The sequence below is a fragment of the Paroedura picta genome, chromosome 5 (genome assembly GCF_049243985.1).
Source record: "Paroedura picta isolate Pp20150507F chromosome 5, Ppicta_v3.0, whole genome shotgun sequence".
Lineage (NCBI taxonomy): Eukaryota > Metazoa > Chordata > Lepidosauria > Squamata > Gekkonidae > Paroedura > Paroedura picta.
Window position 1 is genome coordinate 64216629 of NC_135373.1, and position 25365 is coordinate 64241993.

Sequence of the window (25365 nt, forward strand, 5' to 3'; positions counted from 1 at the left end):
GGTGAGCTGGCAGCAGAGTGGCAGGGCAGCCCCCCAGGCAGCAGCCAGGAAGGAGAACAAGGAGGAGTCGCGGACCGGTACCAACTGACCCGCAGACTGGCACCGGTCCCCGGACCGGGGGTTGGGGACCACTGCTGTACAGAGCCTCTTGTGGCGCAGAGTGGTAAGGCAGCAGACATGCAGTTTGAAAGCTCTGCCCATGAGACTGGGAGTTCGATCCCAGCAGCCAGCTCAAGGTTGACTCAGCCTTCCATCCTTCCGAGGTCGGTAAAATGAGTACCCAGCTTGCTGGGGGATAAACGGTAATGACTGGGGAAGGCACTGGCAAACCTACTCCGTATTGAGTCTGCCATGAAAACGCTAGAGGGCATGACCCGGTGCTTGCACAGGGGATACCTTTACCTTTTTACTATTCTGTACAACCCTGAAACCCTTTTAAAAGGTTTCTGGGCTTAGCATGTATCATATTCAGCATTATATACATTTCGGTGAGGTTTTTGTTGTGCCAGTACTCATATAAGGTCATGCTGATTTCCACCAGTTTCCCCATCGGGACTTCGGAAAGCCCAGAAAAAGGTTTCTGTGTCTTTGCATGCGCCTTCTACCTGAGTGGTTTTCAACCTTTCCAGACCTGTAACCCATTGAACCTCAGGGCTGTAACTGGAATGGATATAAAATCAGAATTGTGGGACAAGGAAAGGGCCACAAAGAGCAGATCTGGGAACAGGAATCACAGGCCAACTACCCTGAACTGTATCAGAACCATGGAGGAATCCTCTTGACCACTGAGTGATCTTCCTATATGGTGGTCCTCTTCTCAAGATGTGTGATAGCAAAGGCATCAGGAATGGTAGGCCACTGGAGATTTGTGACCTAGCAGAAAGGCTTCTGTGACCCCTTGAGAGTCACAATTTTCTGGCTGAAGGCCATTGCCATCATCTAATAGTACAAACATTCTAAAATGATCCTACCTAGATTGTGATCAGGTACTTTTCCCCAACCTGCATTGACCTGTCTTCAACATCATGTTGAAGCACAGCACACAAACTACTAAAACTGAACAGGCACAAGCCCAACTAAGTAGCCTCTATGTCTCTGCTAGCACCACAGGACCTACATGTCTTGGCCCTGGACCATGTGGGTCCCAAGGGAAGGGGGCTTCTGTCTCTGGTTGTTGTTGGTCTTCTGGGTCAGCAGCTCTCAGCAGACTTCTCAAGTGACTTCTCTAGTTCTCCGTTGCTGACATGCCAATGGCTCTTTCTTCATAAGCATTTCATAACTTCACAGGTGACTCAAGAAGCAGGGCTGCTGCAATCCTGTACTTAAAAGTATGTCTCCTCGGTTTAATTCTGGGTAGTGGAATCTGCACGGCCTCCTTGCAACAACATGTGGCAGTCCTCAACGCCCAATTTAATTCTGTGGGTTTTAACCCTCTGGGTTTGGAATTGGGCGGTATGGCTGCTTTCGCTTTGCATGTGCACTGTTTGGTGATGAACGATCGCAGCGTATTTGCTTCTCCCACACAGCCCCCAGGCAAGCGGATTTCCTAGCCCATCCCCGGCAATCCTTGCCGAGGGCCTCCTCTGCGCCTTTCGGATGCCATGCCCAGACTAAGCAAGCTGTCTCTCCCTGAGCCGTTATCTTGCAGCAAGCCGGTCGACTTGCCAACGTGTTGCGTTGAGCGACTGCGGCTCCTGCCTGCAGCTGAGCCCCCTCCCAATGGTCCTCCTCTGCTGGTGCAAGCCTCCCCTCCCCCCCCCCCCCGATTCCCAGATGTTTAACCGGAGACCTGAAAGGACCTCTCGACTACATGCCAGCCATTCCTTCCCTCCCCCCCCCCCCCCCCCCCGTTGTTGCAGCGACCCCTTCTCGTATTGCGTGGCGCGTTCCGACGCCTGCTGCTGCTGCTGCTGCTGCAGGCGGAAGATGCCCGCCAAGCGCCGGGACCATTAGCTGCAAACAAATAGCCCCTGCCTTCTCTGCCGGGGTTGGGGGAGGACTGCGTGATCTCGGCTTCCTTCAGGACCGAGGGGGCCCGACACATGAGGGCGTCTTTCCACCCCGCTGTCTCCATGCGTGTGTGTTTTGCAGAGTCATCCTTTTACTTTTCCGGTTTCGGATCAGCGGAGACACCTTCCGCCCGCCCGCCCGCGCCTCCCGGCGCGTAAAATAACTTCATTCAGGTAAAGGGGGAACTCTTCTCGCTTCCTTTCCAGCGCCAGATTCGGATTCTTCCCCCCTCCCCCCCGGTCTGGACTGAGCCGCCTCGCGTTCTGCCGCTGGGTGCAGTTGCGGGGGAGGGCGGGGGCCGGGGGTCGCCCTCCTGCTCGCCGCCGCGTCCTCACTGCCAGTGCGGGGGGAGGCTGGCCGGCTGCTCTCGAGGGCGACCTCGCGGCCCCCTTGCCGCAGTGTCGCCGGGGACGGGGCTCTGGCGGAGGAAGAGGGTGGCGTCTGCGGCGCCGGGCGGCACGTGTAAGGCTCCCTGGCCGGTGGCGGCTGCTGGCTCTCCTCCGAGGACTCTAGCCGGCTCCCCGCCTCCCCGCTGGCCCGCTGCTGAGCGAAAGCCGCCCCGCCGACGCTTATGCAACACATCATCGACAACCATCCCGACATGGCAACGGCGCTGCTGGCTGGGGAGAAACTCAAGGAGCTGATCCTGCCGGGGGCGCAGGACGACAAGGCCGGCTCGCTGGCCGCGCTGCTGCTGCAGCTCAAGCTGGAACTGCCCTTCGACCGTGTCGTCACCATCGGCACCGTCCTCATCCCCATCCTCCTGGTCACGCTGGTCTTCACCAAGAACTTCGCCGGTAAGGCTCCCCGCTCCCCCCTCCCCCCTCCCCTGCTTGCTCTGAGGCGGAGGAATAGGCCGAGGCCGCGGGGCTTCTGCGCTACCTGTTGAAATTCTGCCCATCCCTCCAGAGCCAGCTGTTCCCGTTGTTGCTGCCTGTTGAAATGCTCTCAATCACGCACCTGTTAAGGAGTGAGTGAGGGACAGGAGGAAGTCTGGCAGGTGAAGCTCCTGGGCAGTCTGGGTGGCCAGTTGACTGAGTAGCTCTTAAAAGCTGACTGAGGAGTGGAGAACCAGCCAGTGAAGCTGTTCCCCATTGCTGCTATCAAGAGCCAGTGATGGATAATCCCCCAGTGCATATCCCCCCAGTGGTGGAACTGTTAAAAGACCAGCAGGTTATTTGGCATTTAATTGTTAAAAAGATGTGCCAGACCATAGATGTCATGCCATAGACTTCATATAGGACACCAGCTTAAGTGACGAAACAGAAGGACATCAGTTCAAACCTCAGCTCTGCCTTGAACACCTCACCAAGCCCACACGCACATACACACACTCCTGTCTCTCTCATAGTGGGCCCTGGACAGACCTTCTAAAATTGCCATCGGGATAGAGCTACATCAGAGAGGGGAATAACAAGTTTGCAGAAGGGATGGTAAACTAGAGAGAGTGAGGAGCACGTGTAGCATCAGCCTGGAGTCCTATGGGAGAGGAGATGAAATTGTATCATAAAATCACCTTAGGACCAGTGGTTTCAGTTTACAGCAACTCCCACAGAAAATGTGGAAGGACAGCTTTGGCTTTGTTATTCACACTGTCCAGCACCACTTGCATGACATGCATTGGGCTGAACCCAACCTAATTTTTTCCAGTGTGTGAGTAGCACTTTTGTGTCTCCCCTTTCCTACAGCAGCCCACTGATCATCAAGAAATGCTCCTCTGTGGGGGGAGGGGGGCTGCAGCAGGAAGAGGGAATTAGCAGCAGTTACCAGTTTAGTCGGGATCTAACCCACCTTCTCCTGGGAGCAGTTGTGATCTGTCACTGGATATATACACTTTGGCGGGAAAGGAGCAATTATTTTCCTTGAAATCCATGACCTTGATTTCATTGCTGTTATGCAGTTCACATCCCCCCCCCCCAAATGGGATGGAGCCAGGGGAAAAGATATAGATAAAGTTGCTGGCAGGGGCTCATGGGAATTGTAGTCAATGGACATCTGGAGGGCCGCAGTTTGACTACCCTTGAGATAGACTCTTCTTTGCCAGAGACCTTGAGGTCTGCCAGTCAGGATACACAGTGATGCACAAGGTAACTCAGTGATTCAGGACACTGATGTTTTATGCATGCAAGAATTTTATTCCTGGTCTGTAACATTCAATTATGCATGCCCTCCCACTCACTGGCACAGTCTGAGGTGGTACGTGATCCTGGAATACCACTCCAGTGAGACTATTCTAGGAGTAGAAGTTCAGTGGTACCTTTAACAACATATATTAGGAGTTCTGGAGAATCACCACCTCTATGAGAGGAGACAGCAAAGCAAACTTTGTTGTTGTTGTTATAATTTAAAAAATTCAGCATATTTCTGAATTTCAACATTTTAAAAAATAATTCAGATTTATTGTGTGGTTGCTCCCCAATACAGCAGGGGTGTCTTGCAGGCCACACAGGAAGAAATCCATATGTGGAAGCAGCCTAGGACAGACCTACTTCACTCTTAAGGCCATGTGTTTCAGTTAGTTTAGGCGGGAGGAATTCTGCACCATGAGTTGTTTTCTTTAATCCTTTTTAGTATTGTGTGTGGAGAGGAAGAAGGTATTGTGGAGTCTTCTGCTGAGGTTATTCCTGTTGGTGTAGTCAGAGATGGTTTATCCTAGCAGCAGATGTAGTATGTGCTACAGGCCCCTTGTGATTGTTAGGGGGGGGGGTCTTCATATTTATGCAGTTTGCAGACCACAAGAAGGGAAAAAAGAAGCTAGCAGTGCTTCCAAAGTTCCAGCTGCCCCTGGGAAGGGTGCCCCACTGTTGTAGCACAAGTAACAGTGCCACTTGTACTTTGCTAAGGCCCTGTGAATCCTTAAACTGACCCTAGCCTGCAAGATCACAAGCTGGAAACTTCTATATAGCTAGGATGCATATTCTTATGCCAACAGAAATTATTTGAATAATGGATAGTACCATGCCTGTTTTCTTTTCCCCTTTGAAAACCTGGCTTATCCATTTTGGAAATGCTGATGTTATGAATAAAAAAGGGACTGGGACTGTGATGCAGCTAACACCCATGTGTATGTCTATATTAAAGGGCTGACCCAGTTTTTGAAACAGAAGACAGACTGTGTGTTTTTTAGTTCAGTTAACTTTGAAATGATTTTAATTCCCTTCTAGTCCTTATCAGTCTTAAAATACAATGGGTTGTATCCTGTTGACATTCTACTGGCATAAGAGGAAAAAGAGGTTTTCTGGCCTGATTTTCCCCACTACTGCAGCCCTCTCCCACGACTTTCAGCTTCTGAGGGAGTTGCTGGGTGCTGTGTGCCTAATCTGCTTCTGCTTGTACAATTTTTTTCAGTAGCCAGTGATTCCTCCCTTTGTTGTTGTTGTTATGTGCGAAGTCGTGTCCGACCCATCGTGACCCCATGGACAATGATCCTCCAGGCCTTCCTGTCCTCTACCATTCCCCGGAGTCCATTTAAGTTTGCACCTACTGCTTCAGTGACTCCATCCAGCCACCTCATTCTCTGTCGTCCCCTTCTTCTTTTGCCCTCGATCTCTCCCAGCATTAGGCTCTTCTCCAGGGAGTCCTTCCTTCTCATGAGGTGGCCAAAATATTTGAGTTTCATCTTCAGGATCTGGCCTTCTAAAGAGCAGTCAGGGCTGATCTCCTCTAGGACTGACTGGTTTGTTCGCCTTGAAGTCCAAGGGACTCGCAAGAGTCTTCTCCAGCACCAGAGTTCAAAAGCCTCAATTCTTTGACGCTCGGCCTTCCTTATGGTCCAACTTTCGCAGTCATACATTGCAACTGGGAAGACCATAGCCTTGACTAAACGCACTTTTGTTGGCAGGGTGATGTCTCTGCTTTTTAGGATGCTGTCTAGATTTGCCATAGCTTTCCTCCCCAGGAGCAAGCGTCTTTTAATTTCTTTGCTGCAGTCCACATCTGCAGTGATCTTGGAGCCCAGGAAAATAAAATCTGTCACTATCTCCATTTCTTCCCCTTCTATTTGCCAGGAATTGAGAGGGCCGGATGCCATGATCTTTGTTTTCTTGATGTTGAGTTTCAAGCCAACTTTTGCACTCTCCTCCTTCACCCGCATCAACAGGCTCTTTAGTTCCTCTTCACTTTCTGCCATTAGAGTGGTATCATCTGCATATCTGAGGTTGTTGATATTTCTCCCTGCAATCTTGATCCCAATTTGTGACTCCTCTAATCCCGCATTTCTCATGATGTGCTCTGCATACAAGTTAAATAGGCAAGGCAACAGTATACAGCCTTGCCGAACTCCTTTCTCAATTTTGAACCAGTCAGTGATTCCATGTTCAGTTCTCACTGTTGCTTCTTGACCTGCATATAAATTTCTCAAGAGACAAATAAGATGCTCTGGTATTCCCATCTCTTTAAGAACTTGCCACAATTTGTTGTGCTCCACACAATCAAAGGCTTTAGCATAGTCAATGAAGCAGAAGTAGACGTTCTTCTGGTACTCCCTAGCTTTCTCCATGATCCAGCGTATGTTGGCAATTTGATCTCTAGTTCCTCTGCCTCTTCGAAATCCTGCCTGTACTTCTGGAAGTTCTCGGTCCACATATTGCTGGAGCCTAGCTTGTAGGATTTTGAGCATAACTTTGCTAGCATGAGAAATTAGTGCGATGGTGCGGTAGTTTGAACATTCTTTGGCATTGCCCTTCTTTGGGATTGGAATGTAAACTGACCTTTTCCAATCCTGTGGCCATTGTTGAGTTTTCCAAATTTGCTGGCATATTGAGTGTAGCACTTTTACTGCACTTTTCCTCCCTTTACTCACGGTCTAATACTAACAATGAATGGGTCCTGAGAGCCCGTGTGGTGTTGTGTTTAAGAGCAGCAGCCTCTAATCTGGAGAGCTGGGTTTAATTCCCCATTCCTCCGCAAGCAGCCAGTTGGGTAATCTTGGGGCAGTCACTGTTCTCTCAAAACTCTCTCCATTGCACATACCTCACGGGGTGTTTGTTGGGGGAGAGGAAGGGAAGGTGATTGTAAGCCAGTTTGAGGCTCCTTTGAGCAGCAAAAAACCCCAAAACAACAGGATATAAATAACAACTCTTCTTCTTAATAAATGAAAGAAAGCTTCCAAAAAGAAGTTAAAATTCTCTAGTGGTCCAGGATGGGGCAGTCTGGACTTGTGGGGGAAAGTTCCTCCTTAGAGGCAAGCAGGGTCACTGATCTTTTGTGATTTTTTGGGGGACAGTCTTCTCTTTCAAGTCCCAGTCTTGGCCCTGCCTGCACAGCAGTTAGTTGGTTGCTGCTTGTGCTCTCTTAAGAGCACCACAATCCCTTTTTCATCTTTATTACTTTTATTTATGGGCATGCACACAGGGAGAGAGAAGGATCCAGCCAGACCTGCACCTTGCTCAACTCGGTTGGATGCCGGCTGCCTCCCTGCTGAGCCAGGCACAGCCAACCGTAGACAGCAGCCCCCTTCCATAGACCACACAAGGCTCACACTGACTGGCAGTCACATTTCCTACATCCTGAATGGCTCTTCCACCCTGGACTGGACCAGCCCTTGTAGTCCCCTCTTATGTAACTTAAGGGAGCCACACAACTCCTGCAGAAGATTCTTTATTCTAAACCCAGTATGAATCATACTGTAGAAATCCAAAAGGATAAAAGCAGTGTTAACAATGTATTGAAAGGAAAAATAGTTTAATATAAGCAACATTGTCAGATCATGCTGTGACGAAAAATGGCTCTGTATCCCACTCACTTTTTTGTAGACAACTGAAAGCTTAAAGAAAAATTAACTAGCATAAAATAGCAGTAAATCTATTCTAATCTTTTTCTAATTGTCCTTCTTTTTGGATGAAGCGGTGAATAATTGCACCCAAATCAGTACGGATGTTACAGGCTTTGGTCCAAGGTAGTAACTTTCTAGCTGTTGGACTCTTTGCTGCAGGGGTAGTCAAACTGCAGCCCTCCAGATGTCCATGGACTACAATTCCCATGAACACTGGCAGGGGCTCATGGGAATTGTAATCCATGGACATGTGGAGGGCCGCAGTTTGACTACCCCTGCGCTTCTGAGTGTAGATGAGACTCTAAAGTCTCAGTTTGTGGCTTCACTGTTGTGGCATAGTTGCAGAAGTGATGCTTAATCATTTGCAGTTTCCAAGGATTCTGTAGAGTGAAGAATACATTACCTTTTTAAAAAAGTTATAGAACAACTTTTGAATTTAGCTTTCGGTATGAAGATTTCCTAAGGTAAAAGTGACCATGGGCATTTATTGCTTCAGTGAGCCAAGTCATTAATATCTTAATTTAAAAGAGGAAAGGTAGCAAAAATAGCAATTAATTATGTAAACAGCTGTGGTCAAATATTGAAACATCATATGTGGACCCAAATTAGTATTGCTTTATAGGCAGACAAAAAATATTGACACATGCTTGTTTTATGAGCTGAATAATTCATCTAATAAGCTATGAAAAGGCTATTCCTTTCTTTGTTTTTATCTAGTTGTTTACCAGGACTTCATTATTAATTACTCTTCTGTATCTGTGGCAGCTCTGAGAAATAAATATTTTATTATGCCAGTTGCTAGTTTATATATTTCAATATGGCCAAAAATCCATTCAACAAAAGTGAATAGATATCAAAATGCCATGATAATCCAAATTCATTGTCCCGGTTTTTTTCATTCCCACCATTAACACCTGCATCCATACCAGTGGGTTGGATCCCTCAGTTCTTCTGTGTAAGGTTTTAGAATTGCATATCTTTCCTGTCCCCCCCCCCCCCAGCAGTATTCTTTCCCAAGAAAGTTTATTCCTGGACTTTCAGGGCCTGCTTAGACAAATAACTGTAGGTCAGGAGACTGTGGCTGTGACAGACAAGCATCCCTGCAATATTCCCTACAAGTACCAATCTTGGCCTGCAGAGCACAGCCACAAGGCCATTCCCAAGGTGATCTCTTAGGTCACAAATGACATCTATAATGCCTAACATGCCCATGCCTCTTAATGAACTGATTGTGCATGTAGAATATGGAAAGGTGACGTGAAAGTTTTTTTTTTTTTAAACATGGGTCCAGAGTGAAGGGGTTTCAAAATTCAGGAAAGTGTAATCTTGTTCTTGTTCTGGGGCAACCTGGGTTCAGATCCTCATTGAGTCACAAAGTTTACCAGGTGATCTCAGGCCAGTTGGGAGTAGTGGTTAAGAATGGCATTTTCTAATCTGACAAGCCAGAGTTGATTCTCTACTCCTCCACATGTAGCCCACTGGGTGACCTTGGGCTAATTACAGTTTGCTAATGCTGTTCTCCCACAGCACGCTTGTCAGTGCTGTCTCAGCCCCACCTCTCTCAAGGGTGCCTGTTGTGGGGAGAGGAAGGAAAGGCGATATTAAGCCACTATGAGACTCCACCTGGTAGTGAAAAGTGAGGTATAAAAACCAACTCTTCTCAGTCTAATTTGCCTCACAAAGTTATTAAGATAAAATCGAGAAGGTAAGAACATTTTCCCCTTCCCTGAGTAAATGCATGATAAAAATCATAGATCAGCCTTCCAAAGATTTTTCTGCATAAAGCTTCTAAGCCTACTCATCTGATATGCATTTATTGTTCCTATGATGGTTTTCATAAATGAGAAAACAGACAGCTAAAAATGTTTACCTGTGCTCTGGCCAAGTACAAAAATCCAGAAGAATGTGGACCTTATTGCACAATTAGGTAACATACAAATCCTTTCATGACTTGTGTTTCTTGCTCAAGTGCATTCTACTCATTTCTCTATTTCCAGTGTTGCTATGGCAGTGATCTCTGAACCTGGCTTGAAATTTCTCACCTCTGTCCATGCCAGTCTGGGCTTTTGAGGCTCACAAGATCAGTGATTCATCTTGAGATTAATTCCAGGGAAGGAGTGGGGGGGGGGTTTCCTCAGCACATCTGTCATAAGAGAGAAGGGGAAGGGTCATTATCTTCATCATTCAACTGATGTGAAATTACAGCATTCTAGGGATGCTTTTTAAGATTGTTTAAAAGTGTATATCATTGTGTGCTGAATGTGTCCAAAGTGATATTATCTACAAAAGATTTCAAAAGATTATAGAGTCTCTTGTGGCGCAGAGTGGTAAGGCAGCAGACATGCAGTCTGAAAGCTCTGCCCATGAGGCTGGGAGTTCAATCCCAGCAGCCGACTCAAGGTTGACTCAGTCTTCCATCCTTCCGAGGTCGGTAAAATGAGTACCCAGCTTGCTGGGGGGGTAAAATGGTAATGACTGGGGAAGGCACTGGCAAACCACCCTGTATTGAGTCTGCCATGAAAACGCTAGAGGGCCTCACCCCAATGGTCAGACATGACCCAGTGCTTGCACAGGGGTTACCTTTACCTTTAGGGATGCTTTTTAAGATGGTTTAAAAGTGTATATCATTGTGTGCTGAATGTGTCCAAAGTGATGATATTATCTACAAAATATTTCAAATACCAGTCCTTGTCCCAAAATGTGCCCAAATGCCACTTTTAAAAACTAGAGGGCAGTTAGTGTGCAGTTTACTCAGAGCTACATACTTCAGCTTACTTGTCTCATTTATTTGTAATGATGATGATGATGATTCCTTTATACCAAAGTAAACTCATCTGGACCTACCCACCTGAATCAAATGAACTGTTGTTTCTCTTGTCTCAGGAGTTAGGTAGTTCTGCCTTCAATCTTGTATCTGTTACCGAAGTCTCACAAGGAAGTGATGGAGAGGACAGTCTGACCAAGTTTCTTGTTTTAAGCCTTGGTTCATAATCTGTCTGGCATGTTTCCATTCTGCTGTACATGATATGCAAGGGTTTGAGGTTTTCTTTCTGATGTCCTTTGAGTCTCCCTGTTTGTGTCTCTGAGCAGCATTATTAATTAAAGTCCTTTGCTAATGTACTCCAAAGTTAAGGCACACGCACCTCAGGGCAGTGGTACGTAGGAATTTTAGTGACTAACAAACTGTGTGCTCCCAGTCATCCATAAAAGCATAAGCCAGGGTAGTTTTTCTTTCTTTCTTTTAACCGCTGCCAGATTATGCTGGCTTTTATCCATTGCTTTTGCATAATGCATAATTTCACGGTGCTGATGTATTACTATTGTTGGATCATGCCCCTTCATACTGAAATGGGAGAGTCTCCTTTGTCTGACTTGTTCCCCTGTATTAAAACATCTCCTTTCACAGTCAAATTTAAGAGGAGGGTTCTAGGCTGGCTTCTTTGTTTAAATACTGCATTTATATATGTGGAGGAATTTGGAAAACAATTCCTTCCAAAGTGAAATCATTCAGTTTGAGACTCTACAGCCCAGTAAAACCTATACCACATGGCTTTATGATTATGTATCTGCAGAATACTTTATCCACAGAAACCCTGTGTGAAAGAAAATACTTTGTATGACTAAAATGTGCCTGTCTACATGGGTTCAGATACAATGAAATGGAGAATTCTGTGAACCAAGCTACCAGATTTGCTTTAAATTTTATTTTCAGATGTTCAGTAACCACTTCTACATGAAATCGTAGCATGAGAGGATGGAAGATTTAGATCCTCTGCTGGATAGGTCAGCCATTTGTCCTTATTTGAAACAATCCTTGGTAGCCACTATTTATCCTTATCAAGACCTGTGTGTTTCCCCAGTAGGGCAAACAGGGGCTCCATGGGGCTGTTTCAGTAAAGGTAAATATTCTGTTTGGGGGGGGGCTTAGTCCATGTCACCCCTCATGCTCAGTTTGAATGAGCCCCCCTCTACCCCAAAATAATACGTAAAAAAAAAACATGAGCTCTGTTCTAAGAACTCCCAACATGCAGCCCTGCCTTGCATGTATGTACACAGCGTAATCATGAGTTTTCTTTGCTGGTGAAACACATTTTATTTTTAGTCTTCATTTAGTAATTCACCTGTCAATGCAATCCTGTGTATACTTAGTCCAGTCTAAGCCCACTGAAAATAAAGGATTCAGACTGGAATAACTCTGTAGAGTTGCATTATTAATTGTGTAGCTAAGATGAAACGCAACAGTGCCTTCCTGAAAGAGACTCCATTTAAAACTCTGTGTCCTAACCCAGAGCCACACACATGTTCCCATGTGCTTGTGCCAAGTTCCAAGGAGGCCGCAGAACCATAAACATGAAGCAGTGCACACATGTTAATGCTGCTTCAATTGAAAATCATGGATAAACCTCTTTCCTTTCTCCAGATACAGACACACACACAATGAGCAGTCAGCCAACGCTAAAACAGTAGGGCTTAATGGAGTCAGGGGACATCTCAGCAATGTCGCTATCACACTGAAGTGCTGTATTGGTTTAGCACTATAGCATTCAAATTAGACTGTTCCAAACAAAAGTCCATGGAAGATCACGCTGCAAAAAAAGGGCGGGGGGGGGGAGAAAGAGTTTTGAACAGTTTAAACAGTACACCACAATGATTCAGAAGTACAGTGAAAGGATAGAAAATAGAAGAATGCAGTTTCCCTCAAAAATAGCTCAACTATGCTTTGCTAACCCAGTGCAAGTGAGTTTGTGTGAACAGGTAAATAAATTCTGTTAGCAGCCAGTTTCTAAAATAGGTCTGTCTGAAATGACCCCAAAAATCCATTTAGCAACCAGTTACTAAAATAGACTACAAAGGCAATTTGAAAAAGGCCTAAGTGTTGAACTTGGCTGAATGAGACATCTGCTGGAGATTGTTTTTTAAGTGCCATAGGAGGAAATGGGAGGTGTTGCATCCTTTCCACCCCCTGAGGATACAATATTGCTTGTTTATTTGCAATATTTCTGTTGTTCCAAACATGTGGTTTGGAACAAGACAAATGGAGAGTGCTTCCGGCAGCAGAACAGAACTCTTCTGTCATCCACCTGCAACAGGGAGCCTCAAGAATGGCAGGAGGGGCAAATCGGGAGTCTGTAGAAGGAAGGGGAGTTGGCAGAAACTATACTTCTCCTTTCATTAGGGGAAAATTTAGTCAGAATTCAGCCCATGGATACAGGGCAGCTGACAGCCAGTTTAATAAAACAATTAGTAATAACCCTGTACATTTAAATTGAAAAGGAAACCCCACTCAGCTATACCTGCCAAGGTCCTCCTTTTGAAAGTCACAGATAGTTGTAGCAGCCCAATGCAGCCAGTACGACAATTCTTTTTCTTGCTCATGAACAAGGCATCTAAACCAGATTTGAACATCACAGCCAACTGCATCATACAAGATTTGCTACCACAGGAAGTCCTCAATCTCATGCACAAAGAGAGGAAGAATGTTCATGAGCTCGAGAATAAACCAAGGGAATTTTCATCACAAACAATCCAGAGTTGGTCTTTTTTTCATCTACTAGCTACATCTTTCCTTGACCAGAGCTCTCTCTGCCTCACACCTACCTCACAAGGTGTCTGTTATTGGAAGATGAGGAGAAGGTAATATAAGCTGGTTTGAGATTCCTTCAAGTAGTGAAAAGCGGGGTTAAAACCAACTTCTTCTAACAAGCTTCAATGACAGCATGGAGGTTTTAGTCTGCATCTCTCAGATCCAAGTCCACCACTCTTAACAACTACACCATTCAAACTCTGCCTGAGGAGGAGTCTGTAAGAACTTGTACTTGATAATAAATATATACCACTATCTTCTTCAGATTCTCTGGATAAGTAAAATGACTTTCTGTTAACATTGTAATGTGTCAAGACTTTTGGAACAACTAATTTTTGGATTGGAACAGACATTTGTGAAAGGACTATAGTGTGATCAAAACAAGTTTGATTGGGGCTCTGCCAGCTGGATGATAGCTCTAGCTTTGATATTTACTATATTTAGAATCTTTTTCTAATTGTTTAAGGGGTGGAGAGTTAAACACAGCTGTCCCCCGCAAAAGTAAAGATTAAAAGTAATTTTGGATATGGGAATTATACTACAGACTAATTATATATATTTCTTTTTTCAAAATTCAGTTTTTGAGATATAAAAACTAAGTCCAAATGAATATTCATTTTGTTGTTCTTCATATCTATACATCTAGTAATTGTCTGGCCCCCTTAGATTAAAAAACTTCAAAATTAGTATAACCCTAATTAGACTTGACTTTCAAATTCAAGTGAACCCCATATCTGCAAATAAATCTAGTTTGTTAAAAACACACACAGAAAGAGCAACAAGGACAATCTGAAACACCACTTGAAACACAAAGGCAATTGTACCACTAAGGTACTTTTAGAATTAATGATCTTATGCCCACACCCTTTGGATAGTAATGTATATTATGAATATGACAATAAGTCTGCTTTTGGTGTTGTAGGGGTTGCCAAAGCTGTGAGCTGGACCTTTGAACATGTACCCCAGTATGCAGCCCCACTGGCTACAGGGGAACTATTTTGTAATCTATGCCCCTTCAGTAACCCCAAAACAGAACCCTAGGGATGTTGATAAATCTGGAGAAAAGTACCTTGTCCCTTTAATTGAAGCTTAAAGGGCTGTTATTTCCCTCCATGTCATGAAAGGCTCCAGGTGCCCTTTCCCACAAATTAAGCTTTTACTTAATGTACATCACATTTTTCTCCAAGGCCTCTTGACAACCCTACAGAAGCTACATGGGCAGTCTTACCCCTTGCAAGCAACTCCAGTCTCACTAGCAAAACTATTATCGTGAGCATTTTAATTTCATTTGAAAGACAGAGACAGCTTCAGGATATGAGGGGCCTCTGGAGAACAGATCATCAGAGGAACCATTTAGCTGACATAGAGTAGAAAACATGGATGCGCAAATACAGAGAACACCTCAGAGCATTCAGAAAGCTGATTCAAGCCAGCAAGCCAAGTTACATGCCAAATATTGTGTTATTAATATTTATTTTTTATTTATATACTGCCCTCCACGAAGGCTCAGGGCGATTTACATGAAACGGGAACAATACAAATATCTCAGGTTATAGTAATGTGGTAACAACAAACAATGTAAAATAGAAGAATACTAGAAAACATTAATCAATTCATACTGAAGGCCCAGTGTTTTGGGCAGATATGTAATGATTGTCGGAAGGAGGCTTGGGGGGCCAATGGGAAGCAGTGGTTCAGATTGACCAAAATCAAATGCCTGGTGGAGAAGCTCCCTTTTGTAAACGTTGCCTTTTTTTCCCAAAAGGAAAGTCATGATAAGCTTCATCAAGACAAATTGGGCAGGTTTTGTCCACCATCAGCAGATCTTTTCATTAGGCTTCCTGTTGAGCTAAAGGCCCAAGCAGTTACTGTACCTCAAAGTCATCTGCAGCAGCCATATAGAAATTTTAACAATATGACAAATCTATTTAAGATTTGGAATCTTTTGTTTCAAACTAGACTAAATAGGTATTAACTCCTTGAACATATAGCACTAACCCATTCAGTAGCACTCTAGTGAACTACATTTCGAATCACAGCACTGAGGTAATATTAATATTATTTTATTAAATTGGGGAAAACGTATTAGTAATATAACAGGTTATCACTGCCGACTTTATGTCAACATTTTTCAACAAGGCATTGATATCACAAGAGAACATGAGGGATCAAATTTTCTGTTGATTGAAAATAGCACTGGCTGTATGGATGTATTTCATAAGTAAATTTCAGTATGAAGCTTAGGCAGTATGAGAGTCAGGCCCCAGCATGCATACTGAACATAAGTAGGTTCCAAGGAGAATAAGAATCAACTGTATATCAGTAGCTCATAGGTTGTTGTCAAAATAAGAGACCTCATCTTGCTGTACTTCAGGTCCAGTTAGACTTGGGCTCCTGCAACTTTTTAAAATCACCTCATTAGTCTTCCACAGGTCAGATCCATGGATGGATGCTGTGAACCTCTCTTTGGGGCCTGATTGTTAGAAAGTTGGTTTGGGAACATAGGGAAGACATTCAGAAGACAAGTTGGCTGACATATTATAAAATTCCTTGCCTGACAAAGGCTGATGTGATTACTTGGCAGCAAATAAATATGCATATTAAAACTATTTTAATCTGTTATAATTTATTTTCCAGAAAGAAGAGGATCCAGGACAATTTTTATCCCCCCCCCCCATCCTTTTAAAATCCTATTTACTGGAACATTGGAACCACACCTTTCATTCAATAAAAAATCTAATAATTCACATGCTGTGTCATATTTTTATTCATGGAGCCATGTACTCAAGCTAAAAGGATATTTCTTTCTGAGTACACATCTGTAATGGTGTACTGTATGAGGAACACAGTCTCACGGGTGTGTGCGCTTCACTTGCCACTCATTTTGTTGGGTTTGTACATGAGAGGCTTCAGAGGGATCAAAAATGATTTACATCATTATGATTTTGTCGTATGTGAAGCAATAGCTCTTCCTGCTAGGTGAACTCATAGTGTTTGTTTTCTTGTTTGTTTGTTTTTTCCCCCATTCCAAGATCTATTATGGTAAAGGTCAGAGATCCAGACTTGTAGTACTGCCCAGTGCCACAGAATAAGTTTGAACCTCAGCACTAAATGCACTGATCTTTGCATTTATCAGGAAATGAGTACTTCCACATGACATGGAATCAACACCAGGGAATTCTGTGTTGAGAGGCAAACTATTGAAATTTTGACAATGGCTATTTTTTTGTTTTTTATGTACTCTTTATATATAAATCCATGTTTTCTAGAATCCATCTTTATGTTGCTTTACATTTTCCTAGCTATACTTGGTCAAGAATGTATAGGTTTGAATGAAGCAATGTGTGCCTCTGATTAGTAGTACTGGATTTAACGTATTTATTTAGGGAATTTATATTGGAGAAATACTAACTACTAATGTGGACAGTTTTATTTCTTCAGTATTTTTGTGATGAACAAATCTGAAAGATTTTCTGAGTCCTCTGGTAACTGCTGGCTGATTAAGATGGTACCTACTTTTTTAGAGACCTCCTAAATTTCCAGTTCTTTTAGAAAAGGGGGGGAGGGGGAGAGATCCACATCTGTTACACCTAAAGGGGACTCTGTGCCTCAAGGCCAATGGCTTTTCCAAGGCTGGGATCTGTTGTTTATAGGGGGGAAATTCCAGGGCCATTCCGCACCAGGATCTATGTAGCAAATTGGTTGCGGAACGAAAAAACGCCATTTTAAATAGTGGAATTCGTCGTTATGCATACCTGCCTTTGTAGTGGAAGTGGTTCATTTTCCTGCATACCTGGCGGTTCCCTGAAATGCAGCAACACTGGCCTTGTCTTCAAATTGACCCCTTTTTCTAACTTTGTGATAGGTAAATAAAGAAATGTAGCAGTGTTGGTCTGAAACAGCAGAACTAAGTTTGAACCCAATGGCACCTTTCAGGCCATTCAAGGTATAAGCTTTCGTGTGGAAGCACACTTCATTAGCTTGTTTTGTGACCGGCACTCAGCCATGAAGCTTGTTATTAAAGAAGACCTTACAGGTTAGCAACAAGGAATTATCTTGGGAGGGTTCAACTTGGAACTCTCACTAGAGCCTCTAATATTTACCCTTTGGGGATTCTGTGAATGCTTAAGGATTTGAGCAAACAAATTTCCTCTCTTTTTGATCATCTTTCTTGATGAATCACTCCATTCTGCTCTCACAGTCACAACACATACCAGACCCGGTGCTATTAGAAAGAATGATTAAATGTGCATATGTGTAGTATGGTGCATACCAGACCATTTGTGTTTTATGCAGACAAGACCTCACACAGTCTATCAGTGCCATGCTGTTTGTTGGCTTTTCAGGATTTAAGGTGACCTGGAATTATTGTTAATTGTATGGATTGAGAAGGCAGATGTTAGCATTATAGGAGCAATGCCACTTTGTGCACTTGATGCTTGTTTTGAGTATACAATCAATGACAATTGATATAGTGTGTGAAGAACTAATTTTGCAGAGCTCCTTTTATAGGTTAAATGCATAGCAGTGACTTTTCTCTCTGTTATACAGAGGAGCCAATATACTGTTACACACCACACAACTTCACCCGTGACCAAGCCTTGTATGCCAGAGGATACTGTTGGACAGAACTAAAAGATGCCTTGCCAGGAGTAAATGCCAGCCACTGGCCCTCCCTGTTTGAGCATAAGTTCCTTCCATATGCCCTGCTGGCTTTTGCTGGTATTATGTACATTCCTGCACTGGGCTGGGAATTCCTGGCCTCTACCAGACTGACTTCTGAACTTAACTTTTTGCTCCAGGAAATAGATAATTGCTACCATCGGGCAGCAGAAGGCCGTGCACCCAAAATAGAAAAGCAAATACAGTCCAAAGGCCCTGGGATCACTGAGCGAGAGAAAAGAGAAATAATTGAGAACGCCGAAAAGGAAAAGAGTCCAGAGCAAAATTTGTTTGAGAAATACCTGGAACGGAGAGGCCGCAGCAATTTCCTAGCCAAACTGTATCTTGCACGTCATTTGTTCATCATATTCTTAAGCATCATTCCAATCACCTATTTGTCTACCTATTATGCTACTCAGAAACAAAATGAGTTCACTTGTGCGCTGGGTGAGCCTCCGGACAAAATCACCAATTCAAAGTTGCTCATTAGGGTGAACTGTAAACTGCCATCTGTGCAGCTCCAGCGCATAATTGCAGCAGTAGACATTGTTCTTCTTTGCTTCATGAACTTAATTATTCTCATCAATTTAATTCACCTTTTCATCTTCCGCAAATCCAACTTCATCTTTGATAAACTGAACAAAGTTGGCATCAAGACAAAAAAGCAATGGCAGAAATCTCAGTTCTGTGATATTAATATCTTGGCTATGTTCTGCAATGAAAATCGGGACCATATCAAGTCACTGAACCGCTTGGACTTTATTACCAATGAGAGTGATTTGATGTATGACAACGTGGTGCGTCAGCTCCTTGCAGCACTAGCGCAGTCCAATCATGATGTCACACCAACCGTGCGTGATTCTGGGATACAAACCATAGACCCAAGCATTGATCCTGCAGGCATTGACCCCAATGAGCCACTGATCATTAAGCGGCCTCGTAAGAAAATGAAGTGGATCCCCAGCACCAATCCCCTTCCCCAGCCTTTCAAAGAGCAGCTGGCAATTATGAAGGTTGAAAACAACAAGCCTGAGAAGCCTAAGCCAATCCGTCGAAAAACAGCCACAGACAGCCTGGTTGCCCCTTTGCTAGAGACCACTTCCAAAAGTTCTCAGCCATCATCTGCTCCTAAAACAGACTCAAACACTCTGTCCAGCACAGGAAATGAGAAGAAGCACGCAAGGCACTTTTCCTTAGATGTTCATCCATATATACTTAGCAGCAATAAAAAACCCAAGCCAGAAATTCAGCCCATAACCTCCATGGCAACATCCAAAAGTCAAGGGAGTGGATTTTTAAATCAAGAAGAGAAAGTCATAGTGCGTGTCACCTCTGCCCTCAAAGGTACAGTGATTTGTTTCATGACTATAAAATTGTTATCCAGATTGGGTTTTCTTTTCACATGGGTATGATTAGAGTTGCCAGCTCTGTTTGGTAAATTGCTGGAGATTTTGGGATAGGACAGAGTTTGGGGAGGGAAGGTGGGTCAGCACAATTGTGATGCCATAGAGTCCAACCTCCAGAGATGCTTTTTTTACGAGGGGGACTGGTCTGGAGATGAAAGAACTCTACACCACAACTGGAGTTTGGTAGCTCTAGGAATTATCAGTAATTCAACATGGTTGGAATCTTCAAATATATCTGACTTCTGTATTCAGAAACCACATGAGGAGGATGGCATGGGGAGAAAAGGAAACTTTAGCGCATTCCTCTTTGTTGTCTTCTTACTCGAAAAAGCTTCCCCCATGCTGCTTTTACATGCAAGTGGGAAAAAATACATTAAGTAAAATCAGTTCAGACTGGGTTCTTTTCAGTGAGCAAGTGGCCAAGACAATTTGGAGAGCCAAGGCCTAAAAACAGACAAAAGGGTTAACGTTTCCCCCTCTCTACATGCTCATCTGGAAGCTACAGTGCAAAAGAAAAAAAAGTGGTTTAAAATTAACATAGAATAAACTATACATTGCAGTTTATTTATTTTTATTTATGTGGAACACATCTACTGATGCACTCCCTAAAACAGAAATGATAACAGACATGACGTCTATTACTCCGCCTTGGGGAGCGGGCCAGTAGATGGCGGCTGCAGCGATAGAGCTACAAGGCTCAGATCTTTGCCGCTGCAGCACCTATTTCCCCAAGCTGGTCCCACCCTCTGGAGAGCAGGGCCAGCTGGGGAAGAGGGGAGATGCCATGACTGGCACCAGCATAGCTCCAAGGCCCATTGCTGGGCTTCAGAGCTCTGCCACGGTGATGCCTGTCTTCCCTGGCCTGTCCCACCCTCTAGAGAGCAGGGCTAGCCTAGGAAGAGGGGAGACATCATGGCTGGCACCAGCAGAGCTCCAAGGCACGGTGTTGGGCCTTGGAGTTCTGCTGTGGTGATGCCCATCTTCCCAGGCCAGTCCCATCCTCCAGAGAGCAGGGCTTTCCTGGGCTTTCCAACAGAGCTTCAAGGCTCAGAGGTGGGCCTTGGATCTCTGCTGCACCACCAACAGATGGCCGTAGAACATCCGTTGCAACAGGTAAGGAGGGAGAAGGGGACGGATGTGTGGGTGGGTGGTGTGTATAGTTGTGTGTGTGTGAGGGAAGGAGGAAGGGAGGGACCAGGAAGGAGAGGCAGATGGGAGAGGCAAGAGGGGAGTGTGGGTGGAAAGTTGTGTGTGTGTTTCAGAGAGTGAGGGGACAGGGACTAGGAAGGAGAGGGGACAGGAAAGGGGGTTGGGGAAGGAGTCTGTGTGTGCGCGTGTGTGTCTCTGACAGAGAGGGAGGGAGCCAGGACCAAGGATTCCCACAGCAGTTATGTGTTCCACATACCCTGTGATAGTTGAACTCTCACTAGATTTTTTCAATTTATATACCGCCCTCCCAGTAGTTGTAGAGCTTACCTGATCCGAGGTAATAAATTTAAACATGAGCATGAGAGAGTGGAGGATATTAGCAGAATTTCAGATAAAGTATTTCCTTGCATGATAATGAAGATAATACAGTCTTGTGGAGGGACTGACTGTACCACCACTTTTGAACTGTTAGTTTGAATTGTGGTTTGGAAAAACAACATGAGATTGCAGCTAGTCATGTGAATTCATTCTTCAAGCCATGTATGAATTGTCGATTATTAGTCTCTTTCATTAGCAATAGCTAATGGCTGTATATTTCAGTAAATTTTTGTTTCAGAACTGAGACTGTGAGTTGACATCATAAATCTCAATGGCACTGCAACATAGAGAACATTAGAGAAATGTCTCTCAATGATTTTAATTTTTATGCCCCTTAGGATTTTAACATAAGCATGCATGAACAATGCAAGATGAACTAATAAATATGAAAAAGTAATTAAAGTCTATATTTATAAATCAATTTGGCAGGAGCCACAGAATAGATATACAGTTGACTCATGTATCTTCCTTTTACATTTCTGGAGGAAAGCCCAAGAAATTCAAACAGCAGATGTATGAGTATGTCATATTTGCTTTCTCCATTTTAGCATCATTTCCAGAATTATTCTCAGTCATCTCCCAGTGTTATTTCAGATATGTCTAGGCTACAAATGCGTATCTGTCATAGCTTCCCCCAAAGAATCCTGGGAAGTGTGATGAGGTCCAGAGAAGTGGTTAAGCTAATTAAATTAGAGTTTCCTGTTTACATCAGTAGTCAAATCACTTATTCCTGAGTAACTTTATTAATACCAGTGGAGATACAATGTTATGCATTTCAGGAATACTTCTTAACTGCACATTCTGACTTCAGCTCCATCTGGCATCAGTAATACCACATTTTATATTTTGGCCTTACCCATCAATCCATAGTGACATTGTTTTCATTTACTAAAACAAAAAAAAATGTTAGGTTAAAAACAGCACAATAAAATGAGGCAATCATGGGTGGGTGAGGAAATATGAGTGCTTTTTTCCCTCTAGAAATGCAGGAGAGGATAAGGGATCCCCAGCCATAGATTCCTGTATTGGCTCTGGAAAACAGCTACCACTTCAGGGACATGGAGACTTTAATACATTGGTCTGTGACCTAGAGAAATTGATGTGAGAATATAAAGCAAAATATAGATATTATACCCAGACATGTCAGAATGTACATCCATGAAGCATACTGTGACCTGATAGTTTCTTCCACAGAGAATTTCTGGGAAGCATGCACATTAGGTGGCGCTTTAATCTGTGTATTTTTTTTCTCTTTCAGATTCTTCCCTTCCTGGAAAAGATTCCCTTTACTCACATGACACGTGCAGGACTGTGCCAGCCACAGGCACTTTTCTCATGTGCACTCACAACCACATAGCGACTTCTGCTGCAGCAGCACATACTACCCTGGGCCAGGTCACCAAGGCAGAACCAGTGGCTGCTCTAAACTGTAATCCCACACATCCTCTTCTGCACATCAAAACACTATATGAAGATCATGAAGAAGAGGTGTCAGACCTTATAGACGATTCTTTAGATGATAGGATTCACTCTCCAACAGATGCAGGGGATATAATCTCCATACCTTCCACAAAGCAAATCATGTTGGCAACCTTTGATGAACCAATAGCAATAGTGAACTCCATAGAATATTGAAGACTTCAAGCTGGTGCTGATACATGCTTGAACTTGAAGGGCCCACCTCCTGGTACCGCTGTAATGTGAACCATACTCCCCCTACCAATGCCATCCACTGCATGAGCATGGAGTGCTGAAATGCAGACCATAGGTTTCGCTAATACTCTTAAATCGGTCATGCAGGGTAGCCTCATCACCACTATCAATAGCTTGCAAAATATAGCGACTATGATAACGCCAACCAAATTATGGTATATCAAGAATCGTAAGCACAAAAGGTGTTAGGTGTAGCTTCATGAATTTAAATGTGGACTATTACAACAATCCCAATATATAATAGCACTTAGGAGCATGATGCACAGCGTTTTTTCAACAAAGCACTTATATCCTTGGCACTCCAATTCAATACGCAAAGTAACAAATCACACACACCTGTATGATTATTCTTCTGTTTCAAGAGACAGCAATTAGTATTTTGTCTCAAAGGTGACCATAGTGGTAATAATATAGAATAATAATACAATAAAGTGGCGCGCAAGCTGTGTTTTGGTTCACAGGTCTTGAAGGTGCCAGTGACTGAGGGCCGACTGGACTCACACCAGCATCCATGCAAAGAAAGCAGACACCTCTCAGCCTGCCACACTTACGAATGACAATACCAAGAGCTATGCCCTGCCCTATGGAATGTTTGTATGTACTGAAACAGATGATGAAAACAAAGAGTATTTTTTTAAGTATATTTTATTGTGAATGAGATAGCTTGTCTGGTCAGATTTTAGGCAGGACACAGGGTTTGTCCTGTAGTATCTTATTTTTGTCAGTGGGATGATGTCTATGGACTAGAAGCTAGCTGAGGTGCTTCACTGAAGTGAAGAATATTCCAGTGCTGCTAAAAATACCAAGTATTTGCTCATTGGTCATGGAGTTGATGAGGAGGCTTACTTGCTTAGGACTTGTCTGTACTTCAGCTTACCACAGGTTAACCTTGTCCAGTATTGGTTCACCAACTTGCAATGAATTTGGTTTATTTTCACTTGGCAGAATGTGATGTTCTGAAAAAGCACTCCATGCCATCCAGTTCAAAATGATTTCACTTCAGGCAGATTTGCATATTTGGTTTTTTTTAATTTTAAAAAATTCCTGCATATGGTAAGCTAGCATGTCAGGGAGAAGAATATTGGCCTTGCCTTCTCTTTAATGTCCTAACTCCATGGGGATGAAGCATTCAGACATACAGTCTCCTACCCATAAACTGGAGTGGTACAATTCAGTAAAAAGGATAGTGCTGTCTGTGGCTTCTGCATATCTGAGCCAACCATTGTCCGTAAGCTAAGTTTAGCTTTTGCATAGTTGCCATATAATGTGCCTTCAGACCATAGTCTGGAACTGGTATGATTATTTATTTACGTCATTCATACTCCTTTCTCGGAGACCATCCCGGTAGATTAACTGAAAAACAACACAACAATAAGAACTGGCAATAATTACACACCATAAGAACTACCTGAAAAAAATCTGCAGACATTTAAATTACATGCTCTTTCCTTCATAAAAATACCCTTGTGAGCAATTCTATTTTACATCATGTGGGGACCCCCCCCCCCGGTGCCGAGGTAGGGCCACTTCTTCAGCAAAGGCAGCAGTTTCCTGCTTGTACCATGGCAGCTCTAGAAGGCCTTGCTCAGATGACTGAAGCTGTCCCAGCAGAACACATCAGGAGAGACAAGCCTACAGATGATAAGGAAAGCTTACTTAGGATCTCTTGTGTTTGATACAAAATCTATTAATACAAACTGGATATTTGCTGCTCTGTGAAGAAGTGCTCCTCAAATGACATAGACGTGGTAGAACTACTACCGATTTCCAGACATGTAGATCCTGCAAGGCTGCTTCTGACTAAATCCATTGCCCTTCAGTGTTCACCTGTGGTAATCCAATGTGTAGAAAAGCCTGATCAAGCAGACTTGGTGTGGCCTCATTGAAGTCAATGGGAAACATATTGAACTGCGAAACAGGTTCTTCTAAGCACTGTGTGACTCCAGGCCATATGCTGCAAGGCCCATAAATCTGCAGTATGTCACATTGATGTCATATGGGTTGGCCCAAAGCACACCCCCACAACCTGTTTCTTCCTACAATCTTTATATGTGGAGTTTCTTAGAAGCATAACTAGAGTAGATCTTACAAAGCACACTAAAAGTGTATCATGCAATAACAGTTCTTGATTTTTTCCAAGGGAAAAAGAAAGGGATTTTTTAAAACAACAACAGAAAAGCAACAAAAACAAATCAAGAATTTCTCTGAATCAACTCAGCATTTCTACACAATGGTGGAAACACAACAGTGCACAAATGATGGGTGTAGCTTCTTGAGTGTTTTTAATTTATCTTACCTAGATATAATATGCCACCAGTATTTATTGACAACAGCACTGAAAACAAATAAATATTCTCAATACTGTTTGGGCCTCCTGTTTTGTAATGAAATTGTTACCCATTATCAAAAACTATTTGTGAGGAAAAGGAAGAGAGACATAAGTTATTGTCTATAATAGGAGCGGCTAAACTGGCTCTCCAGATATCCATCGACTACAATTACCAAGGACATCTGGAAAACCACTGTTTGGCCACTCCCAGTCTATTAAGAGCTTGCTTATTGTGCTAGTTTCTGGGCAAAACTGGAAGAAATTGTAGTTTGGTAAAAATATTCTAACTCTGCCCACTATGAGTTCCACAATCCCCAGCACCTGCTTTTCAGTAGATGGAGGGGGTGACCCCCTCCCTCTG

General features: G+C 43.6%; 1 protein-coding gene across 2 annotated transcripts; it reads left to right on the forward strand.

Moving 5' to 3' along the window:
- Nucleotides 1–1869: 1869 nt before the first annotated feature.
- Nucleotides 1870–25039, forward strand: PANX2 (pannexin 2). Of its 2 annotated transcripts, none has more exons than XM_077338295.1 (3): nt 1870–2807; nt 17919–19373; nt 22221–25039. In XM_077338295.1, the coding sequence occupies exons 1-3, from the start codon at nt 2582–2584 to the stop codon at nt 22595–22597; spliced, it is 2058 nt and encodes a 685-aa protein (XP_077194410.1). In that variant the 5' UTR covers nt 1870–2581; the 3' UTR covers nt 22598–25039. The 2 variants fall into 2 exon arrangements, with proteins under 2 accessions (XP_077194410.1, XP_077194411.1); XM_077338296.1 differs by having other exon boundaries at nt 1870–2183.
- The last annotated feature ends 326 nt before the right edge of the window (nt 25040–25365 follow it).

Bases quoted from the DNA above. Each gene is read 5' to 3' on its own strand.
- PANX2 (XM_077338295.1), top strand. From the start codon at position 2,582: ATGCAACACATCATCGACAACCATCCCGACATGGCAACGGCGCTGCTG. The intron at 2,808-17,918 runs GTAAGGCTCCCC...TCTGTTATACAG, and splicing joins CTTCACCAAGAACTTCGCCG to AGGAGCCAATATACTGTTAC. The intron at 19,374-22,220 runs GTACAGTGATTT...TTTCTCTTTCAG, and splicing joins TGTCACCTCTGCCCTCAAAG to ATTCTTCCCTTCCTGGAAAA.